This window comes from Amborella trichopoda, chromosome 1, assembly GCF_054954075.1.
Source record: "Amborella trichopoda isolate Santa Cruz 75 chromosome 1, AtrichopodaSantaCruz75HAP2 v2.0, whole genome shotgun sequence".
Classification (NCBI taxonomy): Eukaryota; Viridiplantae; Streptophyta; class Magnoliopsida; order Amborellales; family Amborellaceae; genus Amborella; species Amborella trichopoda.
The window spans coordinates 7,886,619-7,903,996 of NC_142336.1; the positions used below are offsets into that span (position 1 = coordinate 7,886,619).

Genomic DNA, 17,378 nt, shown 5'->3' on the forward strand with positions numbered 1-17,378 from the left:
AACTTTAAATATAGTAAAAATGAGGCGCAGCACAAAAATTCATCGAAAATCTTGTTTTCATGTTATGGAATCCCCAATTGATCATCTCGACTATGAATTGTATGGCTATGAAAATAAAAAAAAAAGATTTCAAATTTTAGAAGTAGTGTATCTTGTACAAATAGGTATGGTTTGTATAAGGCAAAGGCTCTGAACAATCAAAGTAAGGTGCACTTTCAAATAGTATCGAAAGATATTGTTTCAATACCGAAAATCTTTGTAATAGCCTAACAAATTATTTTCATATCTAATGATAATATTTAAAGCTTAAAAAATAGTGTAGATCAAACAAATTTATGAACACTTAAAATTCTTGAAAATTGACGGTATACATAATGCACTACAAGATGCACTATTTCCAATATTTGAAGTCCATTTTTTTTTTGTAATATTCATGTATCTAAAGGTCGAGATGATCAGATTTGAAGGCTTTTCAGCATCGAAACCACTTCTAGTGATTTTTGAGATGTGCCTTAGTTTGATTGTTTAGGGTCTCAGCCTCATATAAACTTTTTCCTTTAAAAATTATCTGAACCATCAGTTTCAAAAATTTTATTTTATAGATATGCCTGACATGCTTCATTTTTAGAGTTTAATTTCTATAATTAGAAGTGGAAACATATTCTTACACCCATTGTAAGAGTTTTTTGTCACTAAAACTACATCTTCTAACTGGTTTAAAAGTGCACGATAGTTTGATTGTTGAAAGGTGCACCTTATTTTTAATCCACACCCTGATTTAAATGAATTGGTTTTCTACGAGTGATCGGATTATTGGGAGCAAGCTGAAACTAATGTCACATATAAATTACACTTAACAAAATACACTACAGCTAGCATGTGTTATGATTGCATGCTGACTTCTAGCTGTCGGACTTATAACTTAAAAATGCATAAAATGAGACCGTTTGCTTTTAGTATCAATTGCAGAAAAGGTTACCGGAGCAAGCCATTGACAGAGCTCTAAATTTGAGAAAATTTTCCACAAATTTCATAAAAAAGAAAACTTCCCCTAATCATTTGATTCCACATCTGGTAGCTACGAGAGATTGAACAGATATAAACATACAATCCAGGCTAAACTGCATCATAGTATATATAATCCTATAGTCATATATGTGAAGACCCAAGTAAAGGTTCTCCCTCCAGCTAACAAATGGAAAAAGTTTATATAAGGTGTCACCCTTACACTGTAGAAGTAAGTAACGTGCAGCTCAAAAATCAACCTAAAAGAGTTGTTCCGACATTAAGAACTTTATAATTGATCATCTTGATCTCAAGATATATGGATACGAACACAAAAAAAAAGGATTTCAATTCGTAAAAACAGTACATCTTGTAACATATTATTTAAAGTGCCCATTTTCAAAAAATTTAAGTGTTTATAGATCTGTTTCATGTACATCATTTTTTTAGCAATAACATTTATAATTAGGGATGAATTTTAGGCCATCTTAAGGGTTTCCGACGCAAAAATTATATCTTTTGACGAGTTTTAGAAGTGCACCTTACTTTGATTGTTTAAGTATACACCGTAATGTCAATCTTTCTTTCTTTCTTTCTTATTGCACCTTGTGCAAACCACACTCTAACAATGGAGTCCATTAAACAATTTGCAGACCTTGAAAATTTTTTCATTTGGCTGCAAGTTTCGGAAATTTGGACCAACTGAAACTTTGTTGCAGTGTTTCAAATAACGGCGGAAGCTTCACAATATGTCAACACATTTTTTTTCTATGGAAATTTATCAAAATACTCATAAAAGGTGAATTATTTACCCTTCTATCCTTTTTAGAGCTATTCAAAGTCATGAATAAGTAAAAAAAGGAAAAAATTTAAAAGCTAAAAAAATAATTTCTTGAAAAAAAATTTTCAGCCACTCATTTTATTCTTTTTAAGAGGGCAACAACTGAAGAAGAAGAAGAAGGAGAAGGAGAAGGAGAAGGAGAAGAAGGAAGAGTAGAAGGAGAAGAAGAAGACGTTCGGCAAAAATGCTACATTGACGAATATTTTCTATCTAAAATTATATGATCCAACGATCCAATTAAGGCAGACCTCTAAATTTTATCATAATATGTAATTGTGTGTAAAATTTTTTTTATATTATTTGAAAATGATTTTTATCTCTAATTATAATATTTTAAACACAAAAAATGGTCAAATCAAGTAGATCTATAAGCAAAAAAAAATCTTGAAAATGTAGGGTCTAGATAATGTGTTGCAAGATGCACTATTTTTGGGACTCAAATTTTTTTCTTTTTATATATATATTATTAAATCTCGATGTCATGATGATCAATTAGAGGGTTTTTGAGCATTAAAACAATCTTTTCCAATGATTTTTGAGGGGCATCTTTAATTCTACATTTTAAGGTTACAACATTATATAAAAAAATTTTTTATTTATAAAAAAAATACAAATTTGAATTATGCAACACTCAGAACTCACCTCTGAAAATAGGGTGAGCTCCTCTCTGCCTTGGGACATTATTTTTTCAAGCACTATTGGAGTCCGACCTAATTTATTTTTTCCTTTTGAGGTTAGTCTCCAAAGTGAAGATATCACATCTACAAAATTTGGAGTCCTAAAAAAACCCCTAAAATAGATTTTACCCGGGAGATAAATGTTCAATATGCTTCCGCAAAAGCACCAAAATTAACACTGAGATCTCAGTGTTACACAATAATTTTTTAAAAGAGATTGAAAAATCGTACATCAAACTTAGCAGGAAAAAGTTTATATGGGGATGCAACCTTATAATGTAGAACTACGGATGCACCTCAAAAATCTTTCGGGAAAAGTAATTTTGATGTTGAAAATTTAATTGATCATCCCGACATCGAGATGTATGACCATGAAAAATAAAAAAATTTGAAGTCTCAGAAATAGTGCATTTTACAAAATATTATCTACACCGTGCATTTTCAAGATTTTCATGTGTCTATAGATCTACTTGATTTTAATCATTTTTAAAATTTAAAATTTTATAATTAAATATAAAAATAGATTTTGAGATAATCCTAAGAATATTTTACATCAAAATTATATACCATGATAAAATTTGAAGGTGCACCTTACATCTACAGCTACGGATGCATCCGTATGCCAAAACTTAGAATCGTCAAAGCCAAATTAGGATTATACCTTAGGAAATTCTAGTTCCGAAAGCCCCACAATTAGGAAATTCTAGTTCCGAAAACCCCACAATCACATCGATTCGTGTGTTTCTTAATTTGCTTCAAGAATTTTTGCTTAATATTGCTTGGCTATCAAAAAAGTAGTGTATCTTTTACATATGGGTGTGGTTTGTGTAACACCGAGGCTCTAAACAATCAAACTAAGGTGAAGACATAGAGTCGAAAGGTTTCAGTACCGAAAATCTTTATGATGGCCTGAAAGATTATTTTCATATCTAATTATAAAATTTAAATCTTAAACAATAGTGTAGATCAAGTAGATCTATGAACACTTGAAAATCTTGAAAATTGATGGTCTAGATAATGCATTACAAGCACTATTTCCAATATTCGAAGTCCTTTTTTCTTAATGTCCAGGTATCTAAAGATCGAGATGATCAAATTTAAGGGCTTGTCGGCATCAAACCAACTTCTTCTAGTGATTTTTGAGATACCCCTTAGTTTGACTGTTTAGGGCCTCAACCTTACATACACTTTTTCTTTTACAAATTATCTGAATTATTTGTTTCAAGATTTTCCATATGCTTGACATGCATCATTTTTAAAGATTTAAATTTCATAATTTAAGGTGGAAACATATTTTTAGGCCATTAGAGGAGTTTTTAATACTAGAACTACTTCTCCTAGCTAGGTTTGAAAGTGCACCTTAGGTTGATTGTTGAGAGGCACATCTTTTATATAAATTGCACCCTGATATGAATATTTGGTTTTCTAATGGTGATTGGACAATGGGGAGTAAGCTGAGAACAATGCCATATATAAAGTATACTTAACAAAATCAAGTACAGCTGGCATGTGATATGATTGCATGCAAACTTTTAGCGGTCCAACTTATAAGTTAAGAAAGTTTAAAATAAGACCATTTGCTTTTGGTATCAGTTGTAGAAAAAAGTGCCGGAGTGAGTTATTGGAAACACTCAAAATTTTAGAAAATTTTCCTCAAATTTCAAAAATAATCCACGTGAAATAATTGCTCCGACATTAAGAACCCTATAATTGATCATCTTAATCTCGAGATATATGGATACAAAGAAAAACATAGGATATCAATTTGTAAAAATAATAAATCTTATAATGAATAATCTAAACCGCCCATTTTCAAAAATGTGTTTATATCTAGTCTTGACGAACATCATTTTTAGAGTAAGAACATTTATGATTAGGTGTGAAAATAGATTTTAAGCCATCGTAAGGGTTTCCAACACCGAAACTATTTCTTTCTTTAGAAGTGCACCTTACTTTGATTGTTTAAGATTATCACCTTGATGCCAAATTTTTTTTTTTTTTTTTGAATAATTTTTACACCTTCTACAAACCACAAACTAACAATAGAGTCCATCGAACAATTTGCAGACCTTGAAAATCCTTTCATTTGGCCGCAAGGTCCAGATATTTCGTTCACCCGAAACTTTGTTCAAGTGTTTCAATTACCGGCCGAAACTTCACAATATTTCAAACACTTCGTATTTTCTGCACGGAAATTTATCAAAATACTCATAAAAAGTGAATTATTTAATATTCTACACCATTAGAACTATTCCAAGTCATGAATATATGTTTTTGGATGGATATTTCAAATTGAATCAAAAGATCTATGTAAATTGTTAAATTGCTGATCTCATGATAGGGCCGGTAATGGGCTGGGCAGCCCGGTCGCACAGCCCTCTATTTTTTTTTCCCTTGTTTGTTTTTTTTTTATTTTTTCTTCATTCGTGGAAGAAAAAGAGAAGGAATGAATGAAGCGACTGGTGAGTGAGAGTGCTAGAAAGAGCAAGTGGTTTCTCAACACTTATAATACATGGCCATGAAAAAGAATACGACCGAGCGAGTAGAACAAGAACTTTTTGTTGGCAGAATTTCAAATCCATAAACTTTATACTGAGCATCTCGGAAGAAGCTGAGCAATTGGAACGGAAAAAAAAAGACCGATCCACAATAACAGCCCGGAAGCCCGGTCGGGTGGGTTCTATGGGGAGAAGTGCGGGACCGGATTTCTTGCAACTTTTAAAAAGTCAAAAGTTGGTCAACCCTTGACACATGCCTCACTTATTGCCAAAGATACGACCGTTACAAGACCATTCTAAAGAGTCAAACGCCACATTAAAACCTAAAATTTCCAGAAAAGAAAGCTCTTCAAAGGTTTACAGTTGCAAGCAATTCATGATATTCAGGTTCAAGTGTTTCCTGTTATGGAATCTAAAAAAATCTCATTTGAGCTCTGAATTTATCAGAGAACGTATGTTTCATGCAAAATCCGTCAAATTTCCGACAACAAGTTCCTGTTTTCCGGCGAATAAAGGGTTGCATTTGTTGTGACAATTCATTTCTAACTGGATAAAAGAGAGAAGGGGGAGATGATGCATTTGTTACCAGCCCGATGAGTGCACGTAAATTTGCTCGAGTCAACTCGGACTAGTTTTAGCGAGTCTCAAAATCCGAAGCTGTCAAGGATTCCAAAAAAATTTAATAAAATAAAATTAAACAAAAAAAGGAATTTATTTATAATATATTTTTTTATATTTTTATTATTTTAGTAAAAATTGGAAAAAAATGTAGCCATAAATATTTATTGAGTAATGATCCTATAGGACTTTTTTCCGCCTACGTGTGTATAATTTCAGAGGATTACCATTAAAGTTGGTACATATCTCTGAAAAAGTTATCATATGGTTGTGAGACTTAACTTTTCTATAGATCCGTACTAAATTTAATAGTGATCTTTTAGGGTCTTACACACATAAGTGGGGAAGATCCTATAAGATCATTTCTCATATTTATTTTATATCTATCCTTTTTATATTATTTCTAAAATACTCCCAACACAAATTGTCTTTTTAAAATCTTGTTTCACCCCTTTTTAACTCCATTTAGACGTATCTCATTTAATTTTACTTTAAATATATCTTTTCTATTTTTTGAGTTTTTTTATATAATTTATTTTATTTGTTGAAAACTTTTGGATCGACTGCTCATGCCCAGTAACTCGGGTTCGGCCATGAGCCTAGTCTCGTTCCCGAGTCGTTCATTTACTCAAAGGAGATGGATGAGTAATGATGATTTTTTTGATACAGTTCATCTCTAGCTGGATAAGCGAAAGAGAGGACAATGTGTATAGAGAGATGGAAGTGAGGATAATGGGGTTAGAGAGAGAAGATAATGGCGTTGTGCAACTGGATTTACCAAAAATGGGGGTCCTTCATAAAGCCCCCACCATTAATCTCATAACCCAAAGCCATGAACACATCTTTTCCGAGTCCTTAATGAACCAAATTTCTGTGATTCTGAATATCAAATATTCTGACTGATTTAGCGCTGGTGCATTGATCCTCTCCACAAATTCGTCTTTATAAAAGGGCCACAACCCCACGCTTCAGTAACATACAGGCTTGAAAAACTAGAGAGAGAAAATGAGAGAGAGGAGTTCGTTGCTGTAACTTTTTAGATAGAGGGAAAAACCAGCCAAATAGAGAGAAGGGCTTGCTGGTGCACTACAGATAGAGAGAAGCTCGTTCTTTCAAACCTGAAGAACTTTTTAGATAGGGAGAGAAACCAGTGTAGCAAAGAGAGGACCTTGCTGCAAGAAAATTTGACAAGTTTATATAAACCCCACTTGCAAATTTACAGAGAGATAGAAGTATAGCGAGAGAGACTAAAATAGAGATCTAGAGAGAGAAGTTTAGAGAGAAACATTGCTTCTAGAGAGAAAAAATTCAGAAAGAGACTTTGTTCAAGAGGGAGAAAAACTTCTAGAGAGATTGTGTTCTAGAGTGAGAAAAACTTCTAGAAAGACTGTGTTCTAGAGAGAGAAACAAGCAACGATCAAAACAATGGCACGCAAAAAGGTGACCCTCGCATGGATCGCAAACGACTCGGCCCGCAAATCGTCCTTCAAAAAGCGGAAGCGCGGCCTCCTCAAAAAGATTGCGGAGCTCAGTACTCTCTGTGGAGTACCGGCCTTTGCTGTGGTGTACGGTCCAGGAGACCATACACCCGATGTGTGGTCCTCCGACTCCAAGGCCCAAACGGTACTCCACCGCTTCAAAAGCTTGCCCGAGACGGACCGCAACAAGAAGACTATGGACCACGACGGTTTCCTGCGCCAGAGGATCCAGAAGCTCCGTGACCAGATCCAACGGCAGAGAAGAGAGAATCGTGAGGCGGCAGCGGCGTCGCTCCTGAATGAAGGCCTCGCTGGGAAGGGCATCCAATCGACGGCCGTTGACGAGCTCAATGAGCTGTCCAGGCTGATCGAACGGCGGAGTGCGGCTGTGAGGGAGAGGATTGCGGTCCTTCGGTCCGAGGAGGCCATGGCGAAGGAGAGGATCTCGGCTGTCGGACAGGTCATGCCAGAGATGGACGATCACAAATGGTTCTTGGATGAGATGCTGGGAATCGGCGGAGGGCAGCTTGGGGATATTTTGGGAGGACAGAGTGCATATTTTCAGGATAATTCGTGGGCGAATATGGAGAGTGCGGCTTTGTACGGTGATTATTATGCGATGATGAGGTCTTGAACGGGGGGGACTTTGACAATTTTGCCCTTCACTGTTGGGGTAGGGGCAGAAATTTCTGGGAATAAATGAGGGTGAATTCGGAAACTAAAATTATGAATCGTTTTCTTTTTTATTTTGTTTTTTTGGTGGGGGTGGGAGGTGTTTCTGTAAATAAGGGGGTGTTTAGCGTCTGAATAATCCCATTTCCATCTTGGATTTTCGGGTTGTAATAATGAGAGGTCATAGCTGGGTGAAAGAACAGCATGCCTTTTTGTTTCTTGAACATTGTATGAAATTACAATTAAAATCAAACATTATTTTGCCAAAAGAATTTGTTTTATTCTTAAAAAAAGGTAAAATCCTAACCTTTATGATTATTTTGAAAATAGAAATAAAAGCTTGGCCTATTTTCCGAAGATTTAGCATTATACCCTTCCTTGTTTATGAATTTTCACTAACCCACTCCCTCACCCTCTCTAGTAATTCCACAAAAATATTTTTAAGGCATTCCATATTTTCCTAGTACTGGTTTTGTTCTTGATCTCACTATTAATCTTTAGCATTTGGAGACCTAGTCGAGTTTTATTGGAAGATTTGGCCAGAGTTACTCGGACTCTCCCCAAGCTGAGTTACAAGGTACAACTCGAGGTATATTAAAAAAATGAGAAATTTATCATGGCTATTCCAACTTGTAACCATGTTTTCTTCAAGGGTAGGTTGAAACTTAAATCAAAGAGGTAAGTCATGGTAAGTTACAGCAAAGTTTGATGCAACCTTTCTCTTTTACTTGAGACTGACATGACCGGTAGGGGGCTAGCAAAGGTGGAGTTAAATCAAAAGATATGAGTAAAATGTTAAATTATTTATTTATTATAAGTAGTTTGATAAATTTCTCTTAAAAAAAAATAATCTTAAAAGATATATAAAAATAAAGATTGTATACTATGAGACCATTTACATTTGTTACACATAAGTTATAATTGTTTCTAGCTATTAGATGTCAAATTAGATGATTTAGGATATGTCACAAAGTTCAAGAAATTTTTTTTTAAAGTTTAAGTCTAGTCAATGACACACTCACAATTATCCTTTCTGAAATCTAACTGACAAAGGTGATTGGGACTTCTTTATACTAAAAACAAATAATCCTTTTTTTATACTTTTCCATAAAAATATGGATTTGATGCATAAAGTTTTATATATAATTTGGATATTATTAGCAAGGATTGATGAATTTTTTATTATATAATGTATTTTTATATTTTTCTAAAATGTACCCAACTATAAATTTGTTTTGGAATCCAAGATTTATATATTTTATATAGACTTTTTTGGTTGATTTTTTAGTATTTTGTTTTATTTTTATATTTATTTATTTATTTAAATTTACAAAGCTTTTGGCTGCCAGCCCATTTGGACTCACCCGACTAATTCACCTCAAACCAGAGATGAGTACGTGCAAGGTTGTCATTGCTCTCTCTAATTTTTAGATTTTATGTATTCTCCCTCTTGAATTTACTCATCACGCCAATCAATTATCTTTTTTTTTGTGTTCTCCTTCTCTTATTGCAAACAAAAATTTAGCAATCCAAATCGGAAGCATGCGATTTGGATCGAGATTCGTTGACGGTGATTTAGATTTATTAATATATCAAAAAATTAATATATCAAGATCCAGACAGACATTCCAACCCCATGTAATGCGATTCGGATCGAATTTGCTCGAGTGAATCGCCGAATCCGTTGCCATGCGTGAATTTGATTCACCAAAACTGTGGCCATGTCCCAATTAATAGATAAAATTGGATACTTCGGCCTTTGCCGTACATGAAGCCGTACCCATGTGACAATAATGATGAAAATTCGTACGTTACACGTTGAACTTTCGTAATGTAGAAGTCCTTTATTAGGAGGTCCCACCACGGACGCATATGATATATGCTATGGCCGCACCTCGCCCCAATGCTCCGCATACGTTATGACGCCAGTGCATTTACAGAGGCATTCCTTGTTTCAAATCTTAGACATGCTATTTATTTGTTTTGGGTTGTATTTTGGGGCCAATAAACTTTAGGGTAAAAAAAACAAGTTCATGGGATATTGTTTAATTTAGGTTGTATTTTGGGGCCAATAAATTTTGGGTTAAATAACATAAGTTCATGGGATATTAACAAAAAATAGAATAACAATAGCTCATTGAGCACCTTTAAACTTTGGCGTATATAACACAAATTCATGGGATACTTAAAAAATAAAATAATAATAGCTCATTGAGTAGTTTTAGTTAATTTGCTTTGAAGTTGCTCTTTCTATTATTCTTCATTACAAGCATAAATTTATTTATTTATTTTTAAATTTAATTAAAATATAATTATAAATTCACGTTTCTAAATAATACTCACCTTAGATCTATTTAATGGGCAACATATACTTTTTACTTGCACAATCTCATATAGTGGACATTTTAAAGAGAGAAGGTGAGAGCAAATAAGGATGTAGTTAAAATGCCTAGTAATGAAGTTCTTTTTTGTCTTTTGCCCCTACTGATAATGAAAATATCTACAGGGGTAGTGCCTTCTTTCTATGGTGTTAAGGTTACAAATGGACACGTTTTGTTGATATTTGGAGAGAATTTTTCTTTTTATTTTGTAATTGTGACCATGAGAAGATTTTCTTTTCTTCTTCTTCTTTCCTCCTTTTTTTTTTTTTTTTCTTTTCTTTCTTTTTTTTTTTTTTTTTTGTGTAATTGTGACCATGAGGGGAGACTTTGGAAATGATACAATTAATTGAAAATTGAGGCAGTTTACTTTCAAAAATGAAATGGAATAGCAAAATACAACCAACATGTCCTCCCTTATTATCTCTAAAGAGTAAGAGAAAAGCCTCATGAAATAATTGGCAGAAACACAACTAAAATGTGATCAACAAGCATTTAAATAAGAAACAATATTTCAATATTCATTTATTTTTGTAAGATAATGAAAACTCATAATATATTGCCCTTATTTTTTCATGAAACTCAAATAACATTATTTATAATAATTTTTAGTGAGTTTTTAAAATTTGTAAGGCTAAATTCTAACGATCCAGCCAATTCTCCGATCTGGATCACCGATCCACCGATCTGACCTAGTTGTTCAGATAGGCGATCCGAGTCACCGATCCATGTTTTCAAACCTTGATGCAAACTATAGTTATCAAATCCAGACCACACTGGTGGTTCAATTCCTCAAACTGTTAAATACTGCCTTAGTCAATCTAGTCTAAAATAAAAATTAGGTTTAATAAAAAAATTAATCAAAACTAAAGTCTGACCGGTTTTAACCAGTCGATCCAATCAGTTTTAACTAATCCAACCAGGTAAATGAAAGTTGTGCAAAAACATTTAATAAATTTTATATTTTTAAACTATATATTTATTTTCTTATTTTTTTCTAAAATCCGATCTTATTGAATCGTTGAGTGGTTGAATATATCTTGAGTGGACCAAATTTCTCACGAGTTAAATGGATGGTCCAATCATAATAACACTGTTTGCACTTGCACAAACAAGTCCTTCCCTCCCTCTTTGCAAGCAACATGCGCATGCAGTTGCAAATAAATGCGCAGCGAAACTGCTGCGCTCTCCTCAAATTCATAATTGATGGATACAAATATGTAGAATTTAATACCATAAAATCGCGAAAGATAGCGAAATAATAATAATAATAATAATTAAAACAATAAAATAAAGAGTAATGATTTTATAAAACTTTTCTCTATTTATGTATATAAGACCTCAAATGATCACTATTAAAGTTGGCATTGATCTCGAAAAAAATTATCACATGGGTGTAAGACTTTTCTATTGATCCGTACTAAATTTAACAGTAATCTTTAAGTCCTACACACATAGATGGGGGAGGGTTATGTAGGATCATTTTTCTAAAATAAAATAAAATAACATAATGAGTAGATACGGGAGTGGTTTATGTAGAGCCGAGGCTCTAAACAATCAAAATAAAGCGCAACTTCAAATAGTGTCGAGAAAAGTGATTTCAATATTGAAAATCTATGTGATAACTTAAAATATATTTTTATCTTTAATTATATAATTTAAAGCCTAAAAAATAGTACAGATTGAGTAGATCTATGAAACTTTGAAAATCTTGAAAATTGATGGTACAAAAATGTGTTACAAGATGTATTATTTCCAAAACTTGAAATCCATTTTTTTGTCATGTCCATGCATCTTCATGTCGAGATGATCAATTTGAGGATATTTGGGCATCAAAACAACCTCTTTTAATGAAATTTTCGAGGTGGGATCTAATTTGATATTTTAGAACCTCAGCTTTATATAAATTTTCTCTTTGAAATAATAATAATAATAATAAATAAATAAAACAACAACATGAAGAAAAATAGACAAAAGAGTGACCCATTTACCTTTGATTTTCCTTTTTCTTTTTTATAGTTCATTTTATCAAATCTCACCTTTTAATGAGGATTCCATATAAGCATGCGTCCCCTAGGCTAGCATCCTTTGGGGACTCTCTCATCTCCATGATGCACATGTATCTACAGATAATGCGTGCCACCCATGCCATGGCAACATCATTTATGACTCACAAGGCATAAATAGCCTTGGCTTTGTATTATGATGATGGAGCATGGACCACATGATTTGCACATCCTCGCATGCCATCACCTCACCACGGATATCATTCCCATGCCTTGCACGCTCTGTAAAAACATGCACCAGAAAAGAGATCAAAAGATTGCAAGCAAGTTCTTTGAATCTCTCTCTCTAATTGATTTGAAAATTTCACATTGATTGCAATAATCTCTCTCTAATTGTTTGAAAATTTCACATTGACTGCACTAATCTCTCTCTCTCTACAATCAATTTCTCCTTCCAAATAAAATTTGAAAAAGAAAATATAGGTTTTGAAGTTTCTTGTGCTTTGTTGTAGTTAGAAAACTACAAGCCTTCATCAATGGAGATGATATTGAGTGAAACTAGGGGTGGCAATTGATCGGGTAGGGTCCGGGTCAAGAGGACCCAAACACATACCAAAAAATTTGATCTTTGGTGCCTTAATCCTACGAAATTTGGAAGTCATAAAGTAATGAGAAATTTACATACGGATTAAATTGGGTCAATTACAAAATGGGATCGCGTTTGTCTTAAATTACGGACAGCACCACTTTAGTGGCCGCTTTTTTTTCTAAGTTAATCCCTTGTCCGATAAACTAAACACCGAACAAGTTGATTTTTTTACGTTTAAACAAAAAACAATTATCCAGTATTCGAGTTATCGGACCGCTCTTTTAAGTTTTTAAGTTAATATCTTGTCCGATAAACTAAACACCGAACAAATTAGTTTTTTTATGATTAAACAAAAAACAGTTATCCGGTATTCGAGCTATCGGACTGAAGTTTTTAAATTTTAAGTTTACTATCCAGTATTCAAAATACTGAAGATTTTTACTTTACAAAATTAAAACCTACGTCCGAGGTTCGAAATACCGGGCAAGTCTTTGTAAGCCCACTCGCATACAACTTGGTAAAACCCCTCTTCGAAGTAGTTCCGGCGAAGGAAGAATGGCTGCGCACTGAAACTTGGTCGGCTTAAAATTCAAATTCAATGACCTATGTCGAGTATGATGCTCCAAAGTTGGATTCCATCGATGAATTGATGGATCAAGCACCCATCCGGCAAGGAATACAACATCTATAGCAATGAGAGAAGGAAGAAATTTCAGAAAGCTATATTGCCATACAATCTATGAGCTGCCATTAATCTCTTCTTTTTTTTTGAACCATATGAGCCACCATTAATCTCTCCTCCTCTTCTTCACTAAAATCTCTGCGATTTATCCTTGGATCCAACTGACTAAACCATCTCAATCCACAATTTTTCCCTGCAAAAAACAAGAGAAACCCCACCTACAAAAGCGCCATTAAAACACCCCTTTCTCTCACTAGATTTTCCTTGTTTTTCTCTGTAGAGTCTCTCCGTCTCTCTCTCTCACTAAAGAGGATAGCAGAAAACTGAATACCTGATCTCCCTTCTAGCTTCTCAGCGATCAAATTCTAGTTTGGGGAACGGGATGTAGAGAGAGAGAGGAGAGAGTGAGAGAGACAGAAACCTCAGCCTTCTCATGGCCTTCTTCACCTGAGCCCTCGCGTTCCAAAACAAGCTTCTGCAGGACTTCTTCCCATACCCATTCACCCAGCTAATCCTCCGACCCCAAAACCCCATTTAGAGAGAGAGAGCGACAGAGAGAGAGAAGAAGGCCGCAAAATACACATAACAAAACCAAACTTCCGTAGGGTGTTCGGTTTACCGGAAATAAGGTACCTTCGAAAAAAAAAGGCACGTAGTATCGTCCGTAATTTAGAACAGCGATTTATAATTTAGAACAACTATGATCTCATTTTATAATTGATTGATATGTAATTAAATTTTTTTAAATTAATATATTAATTTCTGTACCTCTATGGTAAATTTGTACAATTTTTTTTTATATTTACAAAAATTTGTATTAATTTATTTATAAGTAATGATCTTATGGGACTCTCCTCATCCATGTGAGTAGGATTACAAAAGATCGTCATTAAAGTTGGTACTGATCTTTAAAAAAGTTATCACATGGGTGTAGGTGTAGAACTTGACTTTTCTATAGATTCATGTCAAATTTAATGATTATCAATTGAAATCCTCCGTACATAAACAAAGAGAGGCCTATAAAATCATTTTTTTTTTTTTTTTTTATGTTATATGAACAAAGGTTTAATAATGAGCTTTTATGCAGTAGCCAATGAATGGTTTTTGCTAGAGACAAAGATGACAACGTGCTTGTTGGAGCAAGCTAAACTCCCCAACACAAGTAATTTGAATGGAACCCAAAGTCCTATCAATCATAACAAGTGGTGAAGACAACCACAAAATGTTTCATTCTCACATAAGGCAGTATAAACAAAAACATTTCATATTGATTTTAAAAATATTTCATATTGATAATAAAATGAAGAGGAAGACTCTTGTATTATCCCTTGTATACTATACTATAGTACTATAATGATATGGTAAAGAATTTCACTCTTCTCATCCTAAGATCCAAGATAGGGGTGGCACTGGGCCATGTGGCCGGCCCATTGCCTGGGGATCCTGGCCCTAAAAAACTAGGGTTGGGGTACAAAATGTGGCCTAAGGCTGGGCCTAGGCCAAGACAGACCTAGGTCAGTCCTCAGGCGAAATAGGGCCAGGCTAAGGCAATGGCTGGCCCGGCAGCCCTAATTCAAGATGAGTCTAAAAGTGAAGTCCATAAGACATATCCTCAGTTGTGCAAAGACAAACCTACTTAGCCGTGAAGCAGGGTATAAAAGGAGAGCAGTGGTATGAGGGTTTGTCATACAAAGCTAGCAACTAGTGGTGTTATGGTAGATACCAAAGGTTGCTCTACTACTGAAATACATCTTGCCTTGGTGGTTGCTAGCAATTCAACTATGGCCATTCCAAGCCTCTCCATCAAGGACAATATCTTCTGTCTTTGCATCTTTGTGTTGGCACTGGTCGTTGCCCGGTCCGAAGCCGGAAGCATTGCCATCTACTGGGGCCAAAATGGCAACGAGGGCACCCTTGCGGAGACCTGCGCTACCGGAAACTATGGCTTTGTCAACATAGCCTTCCTTGCCACGTTCGGCAACGGACAAATTCCGCAGATCAACCTCGCTGGCCACTGCGACCCCTACTCCAATGGCTGCACTGGGCTCAGTGACGACATAAGGTCCTGTCAAAAGCAGGGTGTCAAGGTCCTACTCTCCATCGGTGGCGGTGCCGGGAGCTACTACCTCGCCTCCTCTGACGATGCGAAACAAGTCGCACGCTACCTCTGGAACAACTATCTTGGAGGACAGTCGTCTTCCCGTCCCCTGGGTGATGCAGTGCTCGATGGTGTTGATTTCGACATCGAGGGGGGAACAAACCTACACTGGGACGAGCTAGCGAGGATGCTCTCAGGATTCAGTCGCCGAGGAAAGAAGGTGTACTTGAGCGCCGCTCCACAGTGTCCATTTCCCGACGCATGGGTCGGAGGAGCCCTCAAGACAGGATTCTTCGACTATGTCTGGGTGCAGTTTTACAACAATCCTCCATGCCAGTATACGTCGGGTGACCTTACGAACTTGGAGGATGCGTGGAAGCAGTGGACATCGTCCATCCCTGCGACAAAGATCTTCTTGGGATTGCCGGCGGCGCCTGAAGCTGCCGGTAGCGGCTTCGTTCCCGCGGATACCCTCACTTCCCAGGTGCTTCCTGCTGTCAAGGGTTCAAAAAAGTATGGAGGGGTCATGTTGTGGTCCAAGTACTACGACGATCAGACTGGTTACAGCTCCTCCATCAAAAGCCATGTCTGAGATCTTTAGGCAAAATTACATTGCTTAACTACTTGTACAGTAGTAGTAAATAAATGTATCTCTCTCTCTCAAAACCTGTATGTTATTTATGTGCTCTGTTATCTACATCTTAATTTGTTTTTGTGTATGTATTTTCCCTATCTTTTGTTATCTTCAATTGTATTTGTTTGTGTATGTTCATGTTTATTACCTGCAACACCACTCACATTGCAATAAGTTTCCCAATCCATACATGTTCTTCTTTGACACCTCTTCATGTAGTTTTTTTTCTCTCATATCTTTTGGGGTTTGCAATCTTGGGTATGATCTCAAGTATTTTGATGAGCAAGACCAAGGGTTCTTATTAAGTATTTTGATGAGCAAGACCAAGGGTTTTTATTTGCATTGTGAAGACAAATTTATGAATATATATCTCTAAAAATATCTAATCATATTGTTTACAAATTATATTAATTATCATAAATATAATTCATGTTAATAAGCTACATGTACATTGAGAGAACAAAAAAGAATATTTTTATTTTTTCTTTCACATTTTCCATTTTATTTTTTCCAAAATTTCAAGATTAATATTTACTTATGTAAAAAAATATATTTAATAAATGAAAATGAAAAATTATAAACCAAAAAATGTGAAAGAATAGGAGAAAAAAAATGACAAATCATTAACCAAACATACAAATTATATAGGTAGATAATATAATTTAAGTTACACTATATCAGAAATTAGAATTATTTTCTAATTAAAACTAACATTACTTCTAATTAAAATTATAAAATAAAAATAGATTCTGTTCTCTTTTTCTTTGTTTTTCTGTTTTTTTATTTTCTATTAGTTTTCTCAGTTTCCACAATCCAATCTTGAAGTTAGAAACATGAAAAAAATTACTATCAAGACAGATTATTTTTTTTTGTTTACAGTTCAACTTTTATTTTATACCTAGTAAATTTCTTATTTTTTAAATTCCATATTTATCTTTAATAAAATGATTATATAAAAATTTAATTTTATTTGATAACATTTAACAGGAATTATATTAATTACCATTAATATAATTCATCTTAATAAGTGATATACTATTTAACAAGAATTACTTAATAAACCACATGATACCAAAAATAGAATTAACAAACAAATTATTTTATTAAACGTTACATTCAATAAGATCTGTCTTTAACGCCAAAAATATTCTAAAGTATTACCATAAGTAGAATTGTAATCATATATTTATGTTTATGTTACA

The 17,378-nt window shown here is 34.4% G+C and overlaps 2 protein-coding genes across 2 annotated transcripts; both read left to right on the forward strand.

Annotated features, from left to right (window-relative positions):
* Nucleotides 1-6,361: 6,361 nt before the first annotated feature.
* LOC18426251 (agamous-like MADS-box protein AGL80) lies at nt 6,362-8,058 on the forward strand. Its single transcript, XM_006832909.2, has one exon. It carries the CDS (start codon nt 7,065-7,067, stop codon nt 7,749-7,751), a length of 687 nt encoding a protein of 228 aa, XP_006832972.1. The 5' UTR covers nt 6,362-7,064; the 3' UTR covers nt 7,752-8,058.
* A 7,019-nt stretch (nt 8,059-15,077) lies between these two features.
* LOC18426252 (acidic endochitinase) lies at nt 15,078-16,318 on the forward strand. Its single transcript, XM_006832910.4, has one exon. It carries the CDS (start codon nt 15,118-15,120, stop codon nt 16,132-16,134), a length of 1,017 nt encoding a protein of 338 aa, XP_006832973.4. The 5' UTR covers nt 15,078-15,117; the 3' UTR covers nt 16,135-16,318.
* Nucleotides 16,319-17,378: the final 1,060 nt, after the last annotated feature.